The 21745-nt window shown below is 46.0% G+C and overlaps 1 protein-coding gene across 1 annotated transcript in view; it reads right to left on the bottom strand.

The window, feature by feature from the left end:
- Window positions 1-21745, bottom strand: part of RIN3 (Ras and Rab interactor 3) — a 151016-nt gene that overhangs the window by 105744 nt on the left and 23527 nt on the right. The window contains exon 2 of the mRNA XM_023731748.1: window positions 246-453. Coding sequence (XP_023587516.1) covers window positions 246-453 — 208 coding nt within the window. The remainder of the gene's footprint in view (window positions 1-245; window positions 454-21745) is intronic.

Here is a 21745-nt window from a genome sequence, read left to right as displayed (position 1 = left end):
ACGCCAGCCACAAACTCCGATGTTTTCCAGCTGGGAACACCTGTTCTCTGGGGCAGAAACCAGCCCTTCCCACCACGACCCTCTTCTCTGAGTTCTGGAAAAACACTGTGGTCAAAAAGCTGATAATTCTAAGAAAGGAAAGCAAACAAGCAGCTGTCCAGACGGGGGACCCAGGCATGCATGGCCTCACCCTCCTACTTCTGCGGCCCACCCGGGAGGTGTAAGGCAGAGAGATCTCGACTCACCCCGGTGGCCTCACGCTGCAAGATCCCTGCCGCCTCCTCCCGGCCCATGTTCAGCTGCAGCCACACTGGGCACGTTCGGACAAGTTTCTCCAGGACGCTGATGCCCCGGTGGGGAAGGCAATTCTTCTGGGTGGCTGGCCGACAGAGCCCCACACCACCTTCCTCCTCGTCTTCCTCGCCCTCTCCTTTGCCAACATCTGAAATGGAACTGAGAAAAGAGAATTCAATGATCAAGCCCATTCTGCAGCCAGCCCAGAAAGGGGTTTATTACAAATGGGATTGTTCAACCATACTTATGCATTTAGCATCTATGTGGCCAGTGGCCCTTTGGGGGATTAAAAATTGAATTAAAAAACGAACACCTTGACCTTCAGGTGATTAGAATAAAGCAAGTGAGACGTACACAGGAACAATCAGCTATAGTACAAGGGGAGAATACGTACAACGTGGGAACGAGCACATAATAATGGAAGTAGCTAATTCCAGCCAGGAAAACACAAGTGGCATTTGAGCCCTGAGGAGGATTTTTAAAAAACATTTTCTTAAAGTATAACTTACACATGGTGAAATGCACCAATACTCAGTGTACAACTAGGCAAATTTTTACATAAGAATTGGGGTGTTGGCAAAGAATACTGAATATCTCAAGGACTGCCAAAAGAATGAACCAATCAGTCTTAGAAGAAATACAACCAGAATGAGCCTTAGAAGTGGGGATGGCGAGAAATCAACCAGCTTACTTTGGACATGTCATCATCAGGAAAGACTAAACCCTAGAAAAGGAATCATGTTTGGGAAAGTAGAGAGTCAGCGAAAACAAGGGAAACCCTCTATGAAATGGATTGACACAATGGCCGCAGCAATGGACTCAAAGATTCCAATGATCATGAAGACGGCGCAGGACTGGGCAACGCTTCATTCTGTTCTACGTAAGGTCGCCACAAGCCAGAGCCGACTCGACAGTAACTCACAACAACCACAACACCTTTGTAACTGCCATGCAGATCAAGCTAGAGATCCGTGCTGTCCAATCTGTGGCCACTAGCCACATGTGGTTGTCGAACTCTTAAAATGCGACTAGTCCAAACTGAGATGTGTTGCAGTATGAGTCAGAATGGACTCCACGGCAGTGGGTTAGGTTAGCTTAGCAGGTGTAAAACAGATACAGGATTTTAAAGCCTTAGTATGAAAAAAATGTAAACTGTCTCCTTAACATTGTATGTTGATTACACGTTTAAATGATAAGATTTTGGATATACTGGGATAATAAAACATTATTAAAATGAAGTACCCTTGTGTCTTTTTACTTTTTTAGGTGTGTCTACCAGAAAATTTAAAATTACATGTGTGGCATGTACTGTATTTCTGCTGGACCCTTCCTGTGCCCCGTCCCAGTCAGCACTCCGTCTATTCATACCAAGGATGAGGGTGTATTAAGGGGTTAGGGAATGGGACTGGGGAACAAAACCGAAGTAGAAAGTGTGCTGGGGGGGAAGGCAGTGCCCACTAGTAACACCTCTGTCAGTTTAAGATACAGTGAAAACTGTGGGAGCTGGAACTCGACGGGACTGCTTTATTTTTCCAGGTCTCACAAATTTTCCACCTTTGACAGGGTACAGTCCACGTTTCCGTTGCTCTCGGTTAAGAATCCTAACTCATAAACATCCAGTGAGTTTTCCTCCTCTGACAGGTATCCGCCTTACACAGTTTCCAGCTTTAGCAGGCTTTATTGAATATACCAGCCCCTCCCCCAACCCTCCCACACACATTCCTCCAGAAAAGGGGAATGTCATCTTGGTGCCTGTCGTGGATTGAACTGTGTCCTCCAAAACATGTGTTGGAAACATAACCCCTATACATGTGGATGTAACCCTAATTGAAAATAGGGTTTTCTTTGTTATGTTAATGAAGGGTTATCAGCATAGGGTGTCCTAAACCTAATTACTTCTGAGTTATAAACAGCAGCCCAGACACAGAGAAAAGGAAGCACAAATGGGGGAAGAGGACCTCACACCGTGTGAAGGTCGCTGAGGAATTGAGGAATGCTGGAAGAGACAAAGACCTTCCCCCAGAGCCCACAGAGGGAGAGAGGCTTCCCCTAGCGCTGCACCCTGTATTCAGACTTCTAGCCTCCTAAACCTTGAGAAAATACATTTTCTCTTTAAAGTGGCATTTCTATTACAGCAGCACTAGTTAACTAAGAAGTGAGCTTTGTTAGTCCAATGGTTAAGTGCTCGGCTGCTAACTGAAAGATTGGTGGTTCGAGCCCACCACTGCTTCACAGGAGAAAGATGTGGCAGTCTGCTTCCATAAAGATTACAGCCTTGGAAATCCTATGGGGCAGTTCTACTCTGTCCTACAGGGTCGCTATGAGTCGGAATCGACTCCGTGGCACTCAGCAACAACAGCAGCTAACTAAGACGGTGCTTAAAGTCCTGAGGTGGGTGGGCTGTGTGATGTGTTTGCATCTGTCAAAAGAAACTGAGTCAGCAATAAAATTAATCTATTAGATGAGGTTTATTTGGGCAGAAGATTAGTGAATCGGGTAAGTACCAAACCAAAAATGGAAAGGTACTCCACTGAGTATCAGTAGTAACTAGATTTTTATTGACAAACTTGGAAGCAAAAGAAGCTAATTGCTGACTGGCTTATACAATTTACTACTGAAGTGATGTCAGAATGTTATTGGACAACAAGCGTGGCCTGACTTACAGGAAAGCTTGGCTTAAGTTTTGATAAAGGCAAATCTTAGGAGTGTTGTCCACTAGACCGCCAATGCCATTGTGTTAACCACGGGACTCCATTTTTATTTCATTTAACACTTCTGTCGAGGAATTAAGTCTTTCACCATATCTGCACCAACTAAAACCAAACCCATTGCCGTCGAGTGGATTCTGACTCACAGCAACCCAGGACGGAGTAGAACTGCCCCACAGAGTTTCCAAGGAGTGCCTGGTGGATTTGAACCCTTAGCCACTACACCACCAGGGTTTCCCCCATACCTGCAGGGGGTTGAAAACCTTAATCAGACCAAGGAGGGGAGTTACAAAGCAGCAAGGTGTGGCTGGTGCCTCTCATTTTGACCTGTGTCTCTGATGTTGTCTCAGGTTGGCATTCGGGAAGCGTCCAGGGCATTTGCTATGAGGAGCCACCTGGGGGAGGGGACGAGTCGAGGAATGAACCCCGTTAAGTGACACAGGAATGTAGGACCACTCCCAGGAGAGCAGAGGAGGGATCTGAGGGCATCAGGACCCAGAGGTCCTGAGGAGCAAACAGCATTTCCCAAAGGGGAGGGAGGGTTTGTGGGACTTCTGGGGGTGGGGGGGAGCTTGGGAAGTGCTGGATTCGGTGTTGTGCTGTTGTCGGAGCAGCAGGCTTTTGCAGAGACCTGACTATGGAGCAGAGACTGTCACATTGTTCAAACTCACTGGACCACAAAGCATTGATTATCCCTGGGTGGCACAAACAGGTAAGCATTCGACTACTAGCCAACAGGTTGGTGGTTGGAACCCACCCAGAGGCTCTTCAGTAGATAGGCCTGGCAATCTGCTTCTGAAAGGTAAACCCTATGGATCAGTTCTACTCTGCACACATGGAGTCGCCATGAGTCAGCAACTAACAACAAGCAAAGTAGGAAAGAAGTTAAAATGGTGGAGGCAGAATTACCCAGAAAAGGAGCAGTGGCGTCACTAAGGTTAATGTCACCTGGTTCGGTAACCCATGGTGTCAATCTCCCCCCAACCCCCACTGTGGGCAGAGCGGCTCAGCCCTGCCCCCATGGCTCCCGGCAGCTCCTCCCCTCTCTCACTGGCCAATAGGGAGGAGATGGTGGTGGGAGGGGTCGGTGAGGAGTTACTGCACTAGGTGACAGATGACACCAAACCTAGTGACACCACTGACTTGGTAGCCCCTCTCCCGGCAGTGCTGGCCCACCCACTGCCACAGCCACAGACCCTGGGGTCATTTTGGTGTCACCCCCTCTACAGTGTCAGGGGGTGCGGTCCACACCCCCGTACCCTCTAGTGACCCCACTGAAAAGAAGCACTCTGGGACTGGTTTGGTTCCTCCAATCATCCTTGGAAACTCAAAAGTACCTCTGGCACTAAAAGACTTTATAATCATCCTGAATGTCCTCGCTTGCCCAGGCTACCCCACCAGGGGCCAATTAGGATCTTAACGACAAGAAGAGTGAGAATGTTCTGGCTCCTATTTCCTCTCTGCCACTAATGCACACTTTGACCTTGGGCAAGTCCTTCCTCTCCGGGCCTCAGCTTCCTCATCTGTACAATGCGGGCTGGGGTGGCCTAGAAGATTCCTGCATTTGCTGGGTGGCCGTAGGTAGGACCTGGGCTTTTGGGACAAGGTACCGTGCCTCTACATATTCTTGTAGAACTAAAGCCACGATCTAACAAAGAGGTTCTGGGAGAAGTGAGGGAGTTGGCCTCTCATTCGCTCCTGCTATGACTCTTTTCTGAGGGCCTGATGTTGTTCCAGGTACTGGGCTTAGGAAGGTGAACAAGACAGTAAAAATAACAACAAAACCCCACCCACCTTCAAGGAATTATGCTCTAGCGGAGGAGACAGGTAATACACAAGGTGAATCGGTGAACTAGAGTTTGCTGGACGGTGATAAGCACTAAAGAAGAAAAGTAAAGGCCACCAGGCAGAGGGAGCAGGAAGCAAGGGGATTGCAGTTGTAAATTGGGCAGCCAGGGAAGCCCTCATGGAAAAGGTGACTGTGGAGTAAACACCTGGAGGCAGGTGTCTGGGGAAGAGATTTGCAGGCTGAGGGAATAGCAAATGGCAAGCGGTGAGTTGGAAAGTGTGTCTTGCCTGTTCCAGGAGGAACCTTGAGAAGCCGGCTGGTGGAGCAGACGATGTGGAGGCAGGGACGTGAGGTCAGAGGGGAGCAGGGCTGCATCACTGGGGTCTTGTGGGCCTCATGAGGATTCTGGAGCCAGTGAGGGAAGTGGTGGCTCTAAGGCCATGTATATAAGCAACTTCCTCAAGGGTCCCGGGATGGCACAAACAATTAATAAACTTGGCTGCTAACTGAAAGGTTGGAGGGTTGAGTCCACCCAGAGGTGCCACAGAAGAAAGGCCTGGTGATCTACTTCCAAAAAATCAGCCATTGAGAACCCTATGAAGCACATTTCTACTCTGACATGCATGGGGTCACCATGAGTTGGAGTTGAACTGGTTACTTGTTAAGTAACTTCTCCAAGGCTGAGGGAAGGTGGGGCTTCTGGGTAGAAACTGGCCCAGGTCACTCCGCAGGCTTCCTCAGCAAGGAGAAACTAAGACAATGTGGGGGCTGGGAGGCATGTGTAAGGCAGAGATCCCTGGGCTGTGGAAAATTCCACTACCTCAAGCAGCTTTGTATTAGAATCCTGCTTTCTTTGCTTGGCATGCTCCATAATTTTACATTAAAATCCTGGTGATGTATGAAGTTATATGTAACCCCATTGCGCCTGTGTAATATGATTAAGATTGTTGCTGACGTAACTTGTATGAACTCCCTACTCATAAACCCCTTAAAAGTAAGCTTTCCCCTTGCCCTCGTGAAGCAGTCTTGGCAGCAGCTCCGACTGACTCCTTTCCTTGCACAACAAAATACAGGTGCATTTTCTGATCTCCCACCTCCATCTCTCGTTTATTGGCCAATACAAGTCACGCCAAGCAGAACCTGGGGTTTCCACCGGTAACATCTGGGCCCACTGAGGGTCTGTGAGAATCCACAGAGATACACCCACTGCCACTCCCTTTTCCCTGGCAATTCCCCCTGCATCCTGAAGGCACAGACTGCGGTTCCCAGTGCAACCATGTGGGAACTACAGGCTCCAGCATTATGGGGACTCTGCCATCTCATTCCCTGGTGACGTGTAACTTCCCTGCTCTCAAACCTTCAGTGGCTCCCACCGCCTAAAGAACCCAGCCAGTCCCTACTATTTAAGGCGTTCTCTATCTGCCCTCACCCCTCATGCCCCCCATCCTCCCTCTACAACGGGCTGTTCTCCATGTCCCCCAAACAAAACCTGCGCTTGCCCTACCTGGTGCTCCTGGTCAGGCCGCCCATCTGCCTGGAGCACCTTCCTGTTCTCTATTTCTTCCTCCTCAAATTCCTTCCAAGCCATAGGCAAAGATTAATTGGACAGGACACAGAAAGCAGTAACCACAAAAGAAAAAATGGATAAATTAGACTGTGTAAGAATCTAAAACTTCTGCCCATCAGAAGCCATCTTTGAGAAGACGAACACACAAGGCACAGCCTGGGAGAACATATTTGTGAAACATGTATCTGATAGAGAACAAGGAAACCAATAAAAAAAAATGGGCAAAAGATTTGAACAGACGTTTCACGAAAGAAGATATACAGGTGGTCAACAAGCACATGAAAAAGTGTGCAACATCATTAGTCATTAAGGAAATGCAAATTAAAACCACAATGAGATACCTCGACACAACCACTAGAATGGCAAAAATTAAAAGGCCGACAACGCCATATGTTGGCAAGGATGGGAAGTAATCACAACTCTCATGCATTGTTGGGGGGAATGTAAATTGGTACAAGTACTTTGGGAAAAGCTGTGGGACTTTTTTATAAACCTAAACATACATCCAGCTTATGACTTAGCCATCCCACACCTAGGTATATACCCAAGAGAAATGAAAATATATGTCCACATGAATGTTCATAGCAGCTTTAATCATAACAGGCCAAAACTGGCCCAGGTGTCCATCCGTAGGAGAATGGCTAAGCAAACTCTGGTACATCCACACAATGGAATACTGCTCAGCAGTAAGAAGAAAGAGAAGTACTGGGTAAAAACCACACAGATGAGTCTCAAAAGCATCATGCCAGAGCATTGTAGGAATCCGTTTATATGAAGCTCAAATGGTAATCTTAAGATATGAGTATTTATATTTTTATTGCATGTAAGTTTTACACTAAAATAATGAAAAAGAACCACAAATATATGTTAATGCAGCTTTCTTTGAAATGCAAAAAAAAAAAGATGAATTGGTGGATGGATAGAGGAACGAACAGATGGGTAGATATGTGATCAAGCAAATACAGAGAAGCATTCAGGGTAAGTGGTGGGTATATGGGTGTTTATTGTAAAATTCCTTCAACTTTTCTGCAAGTTGGAAAAATTTTATAGTAAAACGTTGGGGATAAAGTTCTCTCCATTCTTCAAGGCCCATTCACATTAAGCCTGCCCACTGTGTTAGAAGCCCTATGTTTGAATCCAGGCTGTGTGGCCTCTGGCCAGTTACTTTACCTCTCTGGGCTTCAGTTTAATCACCTATAAAAAGACAATAATAATCTCTATCTAATAGGGTTATTGTAAAAATTCCACGAGAAAACGTGTGTCAAGTACTTAGCACAGTGTCTGCAACTTTAAATAAATCCAAATAAATAAAAACCATAGTTTAAATAAATGATGTGTCTGGCACATCTTTCAGTAAATGTTAGCTATTGTTTTTCTAACCCTCCTGTCGTCTAGATGGAATTCGTCTCTTCTCTCTCACAATTCTCCCGCCTTTGTAGCCTGATGTCAGGACTTGGCACATTCAATGAGAGTGCCTGCAGCACACATCCGTGTGTCCCTGGCCTTGAATCCTGGCCCCAGTGGTAATCCACAAATTCCAGTACCTGGGAGCCACGTGCCTTGGCTCCAACACAGAAGCCAACTTCCTTGGCACAGGAAACAAACCACTTGGAGGATCCCTTTCACACCCTGAGCCCAGCTTGTCACATGCCGTTGAGTCAATTCCAACTCATAGCAACACTAGAGGACATAGCAGAACTGCCCCATGGGTTTCCAAGGCTGTAACCTTGAAGAAAGCAGACTGCCACATGCTTCTGCAGTGGAGCCCCTGGCAGGCTTGATCTGCTGACCTTTTGGTTAGCGGCCAAGTGCTTAACCACTTGCACCACCAGGGCTCCTTTGAGCCCAGCTAAAAACCAAACCCATTGCCGTCGAGTTGATTCTGACTCATAGCAACCTTATAGGACAGAGTAGAACTGCCCCATAGGGTTTCCAAGGAGCGGCTGGTGGATTTGAACTGCCGACCTTTTGGTTGGCAGCCGCTAACCACTGCACCACCGCCTGCAAAAAGACCAGAAACTTTACAGGACAAGTGCTGAAGGGGCCATCCTCAGCTGCTCAGACTTAAACACTCAAGAAGCCCAAGGTGCCTGAAATACTGCTTTCCACGAGTTGCCTAGCCCTTTCCACATCTCTACTCTGTCAGGTGGGCCACCACAGAGCTCACAAGGGGGGCCCACCACCGAGGCTGGCTTGGGGCCCCTAAGTGGCAGATCAGTGGGGGATTAGTGGATGCTAGGATCTGGGGCTTGGAGGGGAATCTGTAAGAGGTCAAAGGCTGCAGCCTTTGCAGGCAAGGTCTAGAAGTTAGAGAAGGAGCAGCTGAGGCTGAGGGAAGTTTGGGCCTTGTCCCATGGGAAGAATTGAATTGTGTCCCCCCAGAAAAGACATGTTGAAGTCCTAACCCCTGTACCAGTGAATGTGACCTTGTTTGGGGAAATAGGGTTTTTCTTTGCAGATGTTATCAGTTAAATTAACTAAATCATACCAGAGGAGGGTGGGTCCTTAACCCTAATCTCTTCTGAGTGGCATTTTATAAAAGAGAAGGACAGACATGGAAACAGAGTCACACACACAGGAGGAAGACGGCATGTGAGCATCTGTCTATAAGCCAAGGAACGTCCAGAAACGCCCGGGGCTACAGAAGCTGAAACAGACAGGGAAGATTCTTCCCCAAAGCCATAGACAGACAGAGAGAGGAAGAGCATAGCCCTGATTTCAGACTTCCAGTTTCCAGAACTGTGAGAAAATAAACGCCTGCTCTTTAGAGCCACCCACGTTGTGGTGTTTTGTTACGGTAGCTGTAGAGCACCAAGACCCTGCAGGTCACAGGAGTGTAGAGCTCTTAAGGGACAAAGTGACATGGGTACCTGCTCTGACAAGGCCAAGAAAGTGTAATGGGGCTGGGGCAGGCACACTCCAGTCCCGGCAGCCCTGCTGGCTTTAGTCTTTGGTCACTTGATCTTTCTGGTGCTCACGTTTGCAAAATGCCTATGCCAAGGATGGGTCAAGGAGCTGGGCTGTTAGGCTGAAGCAGGAAGGCAAGGGCGGAAAGGCCCAGAGTGGGCTGTACATCAGGCTTTGTCTAATGCAGTGATGACTATCCATCACTGTGGCCTGGCTGCATCAGCTCTGACAGGGACAGTCACTGAAGTCACATGTATGGCATCGGTACATGGCATCTGTTGCAGGGTCGGGGATTCCAACACCCACACCTCCATCCCCTTGGCCACATTCCAGCTTCACTGCAGGTCCTGCAAAGGCAGCAACAGGAACCTTTGATAATCAATGGCACTGTTAGTGCAAAAGAATGAGCCTCCAAAGCTTGAGAACAACTCCACTGGAAAAAGAACTCATCCCACGACTAGTTTTCCTTCTGCTCGTGGGGAATAGAGCAAGTAGCTCTGATCGGCAGTTGTATCAGCCTTCAAATTCCATAGGGCCAGGCTGTCCAGGGATGCCCAGGTAGCCCCCATCCAGACGCAGTGTGGTCAGAGCCTCAGGAACACCCGTGCCCTGGGCTTCAGGGGCCAGGCCTGGCACTCAGCACTTCCTTCTTGAGCTGGGACAGGTCTGTCCAGAGGCCCTGGGGCTGGGGGGAGTTTTCTCTCATCTCTGAGCCTGCAGGGCCTGAGAACAGCCAGGCCTCAACACCCCAGGTGAGGGGACAGTCACTCATTGCTGGGCCCCCATCCTTTTCCTTCTCCTGAATGCCAACTGCTCCTCACTGAAACAACCTGCTCTGCACGGAGAGGAGGGACCAGAAAGACAGGACAGGTCGGGGTGGCTGTCACAGGAAGAGGCACCAATCTCTCTCTCTGGGGGTCCTTTCTCCACAAACTCAACGTTACAAGCTTGGGGGTCACCTGAAGTGGCCCACTTCACACATTCCGCACTGCATGGAGATGAAGAACTAGGAATCAATCCCTGCCACATCCTGGCCACGTGACCTTGGGCAAGGTATTTAACCTCTATAAGCCTCAGTTTCCTCATCTGTAAAATGGAGCTGGTCATATCTAGCACACCTGATGCACGCCAAGCAGAGTCTGGCACATGGCAATGGCTCAAAGAGGTTTTTCTAGCTGGGGAGACACATAGGTGCTCATTCTGTTTCTCCCAGGAGCACCTGTCCCTTCAAGGGATACTCGCCAACCTAGTCCCGCCAGAGTGCATCTTGTTCCCCCAAACAGGCCCAGCCAGCACTGCTCAGGCCCGTCACTCCCCGACGCAGGAAACGGCCTGAGATTGGTGAGAACCCATTGCTCAGCCCCTGAAAACGACTGAAGCACCAAGGGGGCACAGCACTTCTGGGAATGATAACAGTCCACTGCTTTGAAGACAACTGTCCAAATGTAAAAGAGGGAAGATGCCACAGCCCACCTCCTGCAGTCTCTCTCCCGGGAGGCTCACGTGCATATGGAGCCCGTTTCAAATGGTGCCTGCAGCCGGGTATGCGATTCAACGAAAACAGGAACATCCAATGTCCATCCATAAGAGAATGGATAACTGAGTTGTGGTCCAGTCCACCCAGGGCAGTCACACAGCTGCTAAAAGGTAGGAACAAAAGCCCCATGGCTGAATCTCAAAAACCTGTTGATTGTATCAGTGTTAACTTCCTGATTTTGATCTCGGTACTGCAGTTATATGAGAGAATATCCTTGTTTCCAGGAAATACACAGTGAGGTCTGTAAGACTGAAGAGGAAACGTTTGCAACTGACTCTTAAACGGTTCAGAAAAAAAAAACTGAGAGAGAGAGAACAAAACAGAGGTGAGAAATGTTAAAAACTGGTGAATCTGGGTAAAAAGTGTACATACAGGAACTCATCAGGAATTCCTGAATATTGAACAACAGATTTTTGTGGTTCTACCAGTCACAGCACACCACGGGCACTGTAAGGCTGCCCTTGACCTCAAATGTTCCCCTGACACTTGAGTCCCCTCAGTACCACCCTATCAAGCAGTTGTATCCATTTGAAAACCTCTAATGACAGGAGTTTGCTACCTCACTGGGTATCACGAATTGAATTGTGTCCCCAAAAATGTGTGTATCAGTTTGGCTAGGCCATGATTCTGGGTATTGTGTGATTGTTCACCATTTTGTCATCTGATGTGATTTTCCTATGTGTTGTAAATCCTGCCTCCGTGATGTTAATGAGGGGGATGGGCAGCAGTTGTGTTGATGAGGCAGGACTCAATCTACAAGACTGGACTGTGTCTTGAGATGGTTTATTTTGGGATATAAAAGAGAGAAGCGAGCAGAGACATGGGGGGACCTCATACCACCAAGAAAGCAGCGCTGGGAGCACAGTGTGTCTTTTGGACCCAAAGTTCCTGCGCGGAGAAGCTTCTAGTCCAGGGGAAGATTGATGAGAAGGACCTTCCTCTAGAGCCAACAGAAATAGAAAGCCCTCGCCTGGAGCTGACGTCCTGAATTTGGACTTCTAGCCTAGTTTACTGTGAAGATATAAATTTCTCTTCGTTAAAGCCATCCACTTGTGGTATTTCTGTTATAGCAGCACTAGATAACTAAGACACTGGGCCACCATTCCATGCAGCAATTCCGACAACTTTTCCTTCTATTGAGATGAAATCGGTTCCCTTCAGGTTTTTCCTTTGTGCTTTGGGGTCATGGAGATACCCCTCCCCCATACACCTCTTCAACTATGTGAAGAGGGCTTAAACATCTCCCACCCCAAGGCCTTTTCTTCTCCAGGCTGAACAGCCCCAGTCTTCCATAGAGCTACCTCAAGCTAACCTTCCACTTCTTTCCCTGTGGCTGCCACTGTGCTGGGCGTTTTACAGATACTGTCTCTGGTGAACACGCACACAGAGAGGTTTGTTTTTACACAACAGCTTTCGTGAGATGGTATTCACACACCATGCAATGTACCCATTTAAAGAGCACAATTTAATGGCTTTTAGTACGGTCATAGAGTTGTGCAACCATCACCACAAACAATTTTAGAACATTTCATTATCCCCCCAAAACAACCCCATATCCATCAGCAGTCCCTTCCCATTTCCCCTCCCCTCAATCCCTGGCAACCACTAATCTACTTTCTGTCTCTATGAATTCACGTTTCATATAAACAGAATCATATGCTATGTGGTCTTTGCATCTGACTTCTTTCACTTAGCATAGTATTTTCAAGATTCATTCATGCTATACCACCCATGGATATACTAAATTTTATTTATCCATTTGTCAGTTGATGGACATGGAGATTGTTTCCACTTTATGGTTTTTATGAATAATGCTGCTAACATTTGTGTACAAATGTTTGTATAGACATACATTTTCGATTTTGTTTGGTGTATGTATACCTAGGAGTGGATTGGTAAGTCATATGGCGATTTTATGTTTAGCATTTTGAGGAGCTGCCAGACTAAGTGGTTGTATCATTTTACATCCCACCAGCAGTAGATGAGAGTTCCAATTTCTCCGCATCCTCACCAACACTTGTCATTGTCTTTTTGATTACAGCCATCCTAGTGGTTATGAAGTGATATCTCAAGGTGGTTTTGATTTGGATTTATTTGATGGCTAATGATGTTATGCAGTTTTTCATTACCCGTCATTTGTATATCTTCTTTGGAGAAATGTTTATTCAGATCCTTTGCCCATTTTTAAAGGGACGATTTGTCATTTTATTGTTGAGTTGTAAGAGTTCTTTATATATTCTAGATATAAGTCCCTTACCAAATGTATGATTTGTAAATGTTTTCTCCCATAATGTTGTTTTTTTCACTTTTTTGATGGTGCCCTTTGAAGAACAAAAGTTTTTAATTTTGCTCAAGTTCAGTTTGTCTTTTTATTTTTGTCACTTGTGCTTTTAGTGTCAAAGCTAAGAATCCATTGCCCAACCCAAGGCCATGAAGATTTACCCCTTTGTTTTCTTTAAGAGTTTTAGAGTTTTAGTTCTTACATTTAGGTATTTGATCCACTTGAGTTAATTTTTGTATATTGTGTGAGGTAGGAGTCCAACTTCATTCTTTTGCATGTGGATACCATTTGTCCCAACACCATTTGTTGATGAGACTATTCTTTCTCCACTGAATTGTCTTGGCACCCTGGTTGAAAATCAGTTGACCATAAATTATAGGGATGGTTTTGAACCTCCCCATCACACTGTTTTTATTCTTCTGAGTATGCTGGGCATACTGAGTATGGGGGCAGTTCTACTCTGTCACACAGGGCCACTATGAGTTGGGATAGACTTGATGGCAATGGATTTGGGTTTTGTTTTTTTTTTTTTGGAGTATGCTTAGTACCTTTCTATCTATGCACCTCTGAAATGTGGAATCCCAAACAGGGAAACAATACCCCAGGTGGACTCTGAGCTGCACAGAAAGGAATGTGACCATTACTTCCCTCAATCTAGATACTCTAATCCTATTAACATGGCCTATAACAGCATCAGTTTTTCTGCAGCTATGCAATACTCTTGGGAAATTCATTTGGCTTCTGAAGATGAGATCACAATGTAGAGAAGAAGGGGGTTCATTTTTATGCAGGAGAAAATAAGGGTTTATGAGATGGGTAGTGATATGACAAACACTGTATTCACTGAGAGGAGGAGTATGAGATAAAGGAAATGGCACTGAACTGGGACACAGGAGACCATGATCTGTTCTGTTGTTCACTACGTGACCTTGGACAAATCACTTCCCCTCTCTAGGTTCACTGGCCTCTTCCATAAAACGAGAAGGTTGGACTAGACCTGAGATTGCAAGTGGATTAAATTTCCCATGTGAACCCCAGCTGATCGGCAGCCGCTGCCTCGCTATCATGCTGAAGGCTTGTCAGAGAAAGAATGCTGGGATCCACTAGTGATGTCTGCCCAGATTCCCCACAGCACAGCGGCAGCACTACATATTTACTGAGCATGGATGAGACCAAGAACTAAGGTTCTTTCCAGCACTATGCATTCCATGATTCTGTGACTCTACTGACTCTTGGCTAGGTGCCACCTGAAGGCTTCTCTTCCAAGCGAGGCTGGCTCCACACCAGTGGACAGCCTGAAAGGGGCAGGTAGCCAGGCCAGCTTCTCTGTGGCTTCCTCTCTGCCAGACCCTTCTGCCTGGACCTGAGTGAGGATGAGCCACAGCAGCTGCCTCAGTCCACCTCTAGCCGGGCTTTGGTGAACGTAGGACCAAAAACACAGGCCAGGTTGACTGCAGAAGAGAAGTAGTTTGTTTCAGAACCAGAGTCTCACACACACTTAAAATGCACACACCCTCCCAAACGCCTTTGGCCCCATTCCCTGGGCTAAATAACCCACTCCCTGGGACCTGGCAGGTTCCCAAGACCTTGGGGCTCCAAGGACACTGTTTCGGAAATCCTGTTGTGACAAAGTTTTCTCGGTCTCTCCTTACCCTGAAGACCTTTTGGCCTTCCATGAGGATTTGGGGACCAGTGTGCAGCTTAAAGCCACCCTCCACCCCCCACCTCAGCAGGCTAGCTCCTCCATCTATGCATCTGGGAGGGGGGTCTGTGGGCCCCTGCCCACAGCCTCTCAGAGGGGAAGTCAGCTTAAGCAGGACTTCCGGACCCCGTAAGTGCGGAGAGCAGGTCAGGCTGTCTTGGTTCGCACGTAACAGCCCACATCAAGGGGTCTGGCAGGTCCAAGGCCTTCCAACTTTCCACGTCTGTGCATGCTGCAGGTCTTCTGTGGCTCAGAGTGTGCCAAGCACCACCTGGCTCTGCCTTCTTGGCACCAGCCAGTGGCTTCACTTGTCCCCATGGTCTCCGCCTGCTCACACTGACCCCACCGGGCCCTGGTAGAGCTCTTGGGAGGCCCTGTTCAGTGCTGAGGTCCTTGGGTTGGCTGCTCCCACCATGCCAGGGCTGCTCCTGGGCCCCGTTTTTCAGATGCTCTGACTGCTGGCTCACACTTCACTCCGGCTGGCCTCTGGCCCCAGCCACTCGCTCTTGAGTGCCTTGGACACCCACAGCCTCCTGGGAACCTGGGCTGAGTTCTCCTACCCTCTCTCCATAACCTCCTCTGGCTCACAGGTCCCAGCCTCTCTCCCTATCCCAGCCAGCCCCAGACCTACCTAACCTGACTCAGCTTACTGCTAGTGGTAGGGGTTATGTTTAGGGTTAGTGTTAGGGTTAGGATTAATAACCTACCCTACTGCTGTCCTGGGCCAGGACGGCCCACTCCTGTGGGGACCCAGCTCACAGATGACGGTACCAATTCTATCCACAGTGTCAAATACAATTTCACCTTCAGTAACGACGAGGGGCATGTGGCCCATTGGTTCGGGCACCAGCTCAGGAACCAGACAGCCTGGGTTCAAATCCCAGCTCGGTGACCTTGGCAAGGGACTAAATTTCTCTTTGCCTCAATTTCCTTATATTTAAAACGGGGAACGGAAGAGTTACTACATCATGGGATTGCTGTAAAGAGTTTAGGATACTGCCCAGCATATAGTAAACATTCAAGGATGTTATTATCATCCATTCATTCATCCAGTATGTATTTACTGATCACCAACTAGGGACCAGATGCCATTACAGGCGTATCATAACAATAATTACAATATCAGTTACACACCACGAAAGAGCAGCTGGCTTTCCCCTGCCCCCTGCAAAAAATCCCCAGAAACTGAACATGGGGATGGTTACTGAGAAGAAAGGATTAGGGGGAGCAACTTCCTGGCTAGGACTGAACTTGGAGGCAGCAAGGACACAGAATCAGTTCACCAAGGACAATGGACAGGTTCCCTGCAAAGGTGAGCCCAGCCACATCCACCTCACACACATGCCACTGTCGCCATCAGAACGTTCCTGCCAGGTGTGTATCTAGTCGGCGCACATGCATGTTGATACTAGCTGAGGCCACCTCTGGAAGGATACGGGAAACTGAACACAGAGTGCCCCCAGGGAGGGGAACCGGGAGGCTGGCTGACTGCGCTGAGATGGAGCCTCTTCACTGTATACCCTTTTGTACCTTTTCAAGCTGAACTGTATGACTATATAACCTACTCAAAAAATAATTAAAACAATTTGAAACTTTGAAAAAGAAAAATTCTTGTTAAGGGGCATTTTTGTATGTGGAGCTGAGCTGGGTTCTATACAAGCAGGTCTGGAGAACTTTGCTCTCTGGTTAACACTGCAAAGATTGTAGGTCAATTTCCCTTCTAGAATTTACCTCAAAGAAATATTTTTGAAATGGGAATAAAGCTTAATGAACAAAGATATTCCCCGCAGTGTGCTTAACGGATGTTAAACACTGAAAACAATCAAATGGTGAACAATATCGCTTGTTATCTGCATCCTCTACCTGCGACCTGTCTCCTGCCCTCCCCTAGCCTCTATGTTACAGAAAGTTGCAGACATGCCAGTCACATCTTCTGCTGTATGCCCAGCCCCAGCAAAGGGTAGGTGTTTAATAAAGATTTCTGTAAGGATTGGAAGGAACCCTAGTGGCACAAGGTTAATCGTTCGGCGGCTAACCAAAAGGTTGGTGCCTTGAACCCACCCAGCCAGCCACTCAGGAGGAGGAAGACCTGGTGATCTGCTCCCATAAAGACTGTTGTTAGTGTTAGGTGCTGACAAGTCGGTTCTGACTCATAGCGACCCTATATACAAGAGAACAAAACGCTACCCAGTCCTGTGCCATCCTCACAATCATTGCTATGTTTGAGCCCATTGTTGCAGCCACTGTGTCAATCCATCTTGTTGAGAGTCTTCCTCTTTTTCTCTGATCCTGTACTTTAGCAAGCATGATGTCCTTCTCCAGGGACTGGACCCTTCTGATAACATGTCCAAAGTATGTGAGATGAAGTCTTGCCATCCTCACTTTCAAGGAGCACTCTGGCTATATACTTCCTCCAAGACAGATTTATTCTTCTGGAAGTCCATGGTATATTCAATATTATTCACCAACACCATAATTCAAAGGCATCAATTCCTCTTTGGTCTTCCTTATTCATTGTCCAGCTTTTGCATGCCTACGAGGTGATTAAAAGTATCATGGCTTGGGTCAGGCACATCTTAGTCCTCAAAGTGACATCTTTGCTTTTAAAAACATTAAAGAAATCTTTTGCAGCAGATTTGCCCAGTGTAATATGTTGTTTGATTTCTCGACTGCTGCTTCCATGGGCATTGATTGTGGATCCAAGTAAAATGAAATCTTTGACAATGTCAATATTTTCTCCGCTTATCATGATGTTGCTTATTGCGCCAGCTGTGAGGATTTTTGTTTTCTTTATGTTGAGGTGTGATCTGTACTGAAGGCTGGAGTCTTTCATTGTCATCAGTAAGTGCTTCAAGTCACTTGCAGCAAGCAAGGTTGTGTCATCTGCATATCGCAGGTTGTTAATGAGTCTTCCTCCAATCCTGATGCCCCATTCTTCTTCATATAGTCCAGCTTCTCAGATTATTTGCTCAGCATACAGATTGAGCAAGTACGGTGAAAGGATACAACACTGACACACACCTTTCCTAAAGTTAAACCACACAGTATGCCCTTGTTCTGTTGGGAGGACTGCCTCTCGGTCTATGCACAGGTTCCTCGTGAGCACAATTAAGTGTTCTGGAATTCCCATTCTTCGCAATGTTATCCATAATTTGTTATGATCCACACAGTTGAATGCTTTTGCATAGTCAATAAAACACAGATAAATATCTTTCTGGTATTCTCTGCTTTCAGCCAAGATCCATCTGACATCAGCAATGATACCCCTTGTTCCACATCCTCTTCTGAATCCAGCTTGAATTTCTGGCAGTTCCTTGTTGATGTACTGCTGCAACTGATTTTGAATTACCTTCAACAAAATTTTACTTGCATGTAATATTAATGATAATGTTTGATAATTTCCACATTTTCTTGGATCACCTTCTTTGGAATGGGCACAAATATGGATCTCTTTCAGTCTATTGGCCAAGTGGATGTCTTCCAAATTTCTTGGCATAGACGAGTGAGCACCTCCAGCGCTGCAGTCTTTTGTTGAAACATCTCAATTGGTATTCCATCAATTCCTGGAACCTTGTTTTTCACCAATGCCTTCAGTGCAGCTTGAACTTCCTCCTTCAGTACCATCAGTTCTTGATCATATGCTACCTTCTGAAACGGTTGAACATCGGCCAATTCTTTTTGGTATGATGACTCTGTATTCCTTCCATCTTCTTTTGATGCTTCCTGAGTCCTCCATTATTTTGCCCATAAAATCTTTCAAAATGGCAACTTGAGGCTTGAATTTTTTCTTCAGTTCTTTCAGCTTGAGAAATGCCGAGTGTGTTCATCCCTTTTGGTTTTCTAACTCCAGGTCTTTACACATTTCATTATAATACTTTATCTTCTTGAGCTACCCTTTGAAAACTTTTGTTCAGCTCTTTTACTTCTTCATTTCTTCCATTCGCTTTAGCTACTCTACATTCAAGAGCAAGTTTCAGAGTATCTTCTGACATCCATTTTGTTCTTTTCTTTCATTCCTGTCTTTTTAATACAGACATAGGTATAATAACAATGAACTCAAGCATACCAATGGTCGTGAAGATGGCTCAGGACCAGGCAACAATGCCTTCTGTTATCCATAAGGTCACCATGAATCAGAGCTGACTCCATGGCAAGTAACAACATACAATGACATAAAGCCATCTCACACACAGCTGGCAGGAGCCTGAATGCTTAATGACTTTATCACAACTGCAAATGCATATGCCCCCTTTGATCCAGCAATTGTGGGAATTCACCTTTACAGATGGAGTCCCTGGGTGGTGCAAATGGTTATCACGCTTGGCTGCTAACCAAAAGATTGGAGGAGGTCCGAGTCTACCCAGAGGTGCTTCTAAAGAAAGGCCTGGTGATCTACTTCTGAAAAATCAGTCATTGAGAAACCTACGGAGCTCATTTTCTACTCTGACACACATGGAGTCACCATGAGTTGGAACTGATTCGACAGTAACTAGTTACTGGATCTTTACAGTTAGAGTTGCATATGTGCAAAATGACGTATAGACAAAGATACTAATTGGAGAATTACCTATAATGGGAAAAGATTGAGGACAATCTAAATGTCCATCAGTAGGGGACTCGGTAAATAAATGGAATACTATGCAACTATAAAAAAACACTGAGGGAGCTATGTCCTGATATGGAAAGGTTTCCAGAATATATGGTTCAATGACAAAAGCAAAGTACAGGACAGTATGTATAGTGTATTGCTGTTTGGAACAAAAAAAAAAATACTATTTGTATTTGTTTAAAGAAACTCTGGAAAAAGACACAAGAAACTAGTAACTAGGGGGCAGAACTGGGAATGTGCTCATGGGGAACAAAGGCGGGAAGATTTTTTCACTGTACATCTTTTTATTTATATATTTTTATTTTGAATCCTATGAATGTATTACCTATGCAAAAATAAATTAATAATGTTTTCAGAGATTTCTATCTGCTGTGTGCCAGCCACTGTTCTACCTGCTTTACATATATTAAATAAGTTAAACCTTTAAAACAACCCCATAAGTAAATAAGGAGTCCTGTGGTGTAAACAATTAAGTACTTGGCTGCTAACAAAAAGGTCGGCGGTTCAAACTCACTCCGTGGCTCAGGGATGAAGGTCTGCTCTCAGAACGATTATAGCCTAGGATACCCTATGGGGTAGCTCTCTTCTGTCATATGGGGCCACGATGAGTAAGAAGCAACTTGATGACACCTAAGAGTAACAACAATTGCATCAGGTAAATACTGTTTTATTCCCATTTTACAGAGGAGGAAGTAGAGGCATAGAGAAGTTAAGTGACTCACTGAGGCTAAAGAATCAGTAACTGGCAGAGCTGGGATTTGAACTGGAAGTTTCAGAGAGTATAGTCCAGGTTCTTAACCACTCTGCCAAACCCCTCCTAATGCCTGCTTATGATATAAGATTAAACATTAAACCCCATAAACATAGGAGAGTCAACAGCTAGAAGGACAGATTTTGTCCATGCAAAAGGAAGACTTAATACTGTCAAGACACCAATTCTATACAAACTGATCTACAGAATCTGTGCAATCCCAACGAGAACCCCAAAGGCGTGCTGGGAAAAGACACACGGCGGCGCAAAGGGCCAAGAACATCCAAGTTACACTTGCAGCAGAACACGGTAGTAGGACTTGCTCTGCTGGACATCAAGACTTACTATAAAGTAACAGTGACTGAGATGGTGTGGTACAGGCTAGACACACAGGTCAGTAGAACACAAGAGTCCAGAAATAGACTCACACATATAGTTACTTGCTTTATGACATGGCCACAGTAGAACATTGAGAAAAAGACAGTCTTTTTAATAAAAGGTGCTGAGACAATTGAGTATCGAGATGGGGAAAGAAATGAAACTTGACCCGTTTTTCACAGCTTACACAACATTCAGTTCCAGTTAGACTCTCTCCTGACCTAGATGTAGAAGGCAAAACAAACAAACAAGGTTCTAGATTAGACTGGACTATGGGTCATAAAATGATACTCGTGAAGGTATGCTTCTTAGATCAAGTAGATACAAGAGACTAAATGGGCAGCTCCTGTCCGGAGGCGAGATGAGAAGGCAGAGAGGGTCAGGAGCTGGTTGAATGGACATAGGAAATCTGAGGTGGAACGGAGGAGTGTGCTGTGACAGCATAGGGAAAGCAGCTAGGGTCACATAACAATGAATGTATAAATTTTTGTATGAGAGACTAACTGAATTGTAAACTTCCACTTAAACCACAATAAAATAACATAAAAGCTTTCTAGAAGAAAATAAAGACTATCTTCATAATCTGTTGGTAGAGAGAGACTTCTTAAACAGTACACACACGGACAAACACACAAGCACACACAAATACAGACACACCACATACACACAGACACACACACAAACATACAGACATACAGTCACACGCAGAGACACACACAACGTGCCACATACACAGACACACACCCACACTCACATCCACCAACCTTAAAAGAGAAGACTGATAAATTTGGCTGCGTTAAAATGAAGGGTTTCTGTTCATCAAGACATTGTTACCCACGGATGAAACTGGAGGACATTATGCCGAGCGAAATAAGTCCATCACAAAAGGACAAATATTGTGTGAGATCTCTACTGTAAAAACTCATGAAAAGGTTCACACACAAAAAGAAACAATCTTTGTTGGTTACAAGGGATGGGGAGGGGGAACTAAATAGACAATAGAGAAGTGGTAACTTTGGTGAAGGGTAAGACAGTACACAATACTGAGGAAGCCAGCACAACTTGTACAAGCAAAGGTCATGGAAGCTCCACAGACACATCCAAACTCCCTGAGGGACTGAATTGCCGGGTGGAGGGCTGTGGGGACCATGGTCTCGGGGAACATCTAGCTCAATTGGCATAACACAGTTTATAAAGAAAGTGTTCTACATTCTACCTTGGT

This window comes from Trichechus manatus, unplaced genomic scaffold (genome assembly GCF_000243295.1).
Source record: "Trichechus manatus latirostris isolate Lorelei unplaced genomic scaffold, TriManLat1.0 scaffold00045, whole genome shotgun sequence".
NCBI lineage: Eukaryota > Metazoa > Chordata > Mammalia > Sirenia > Trichechidae > Trichechus > Trichechus manatus.
This window is presented reverse-complemented; position numbering and strand designations above follow the sequence as displayed.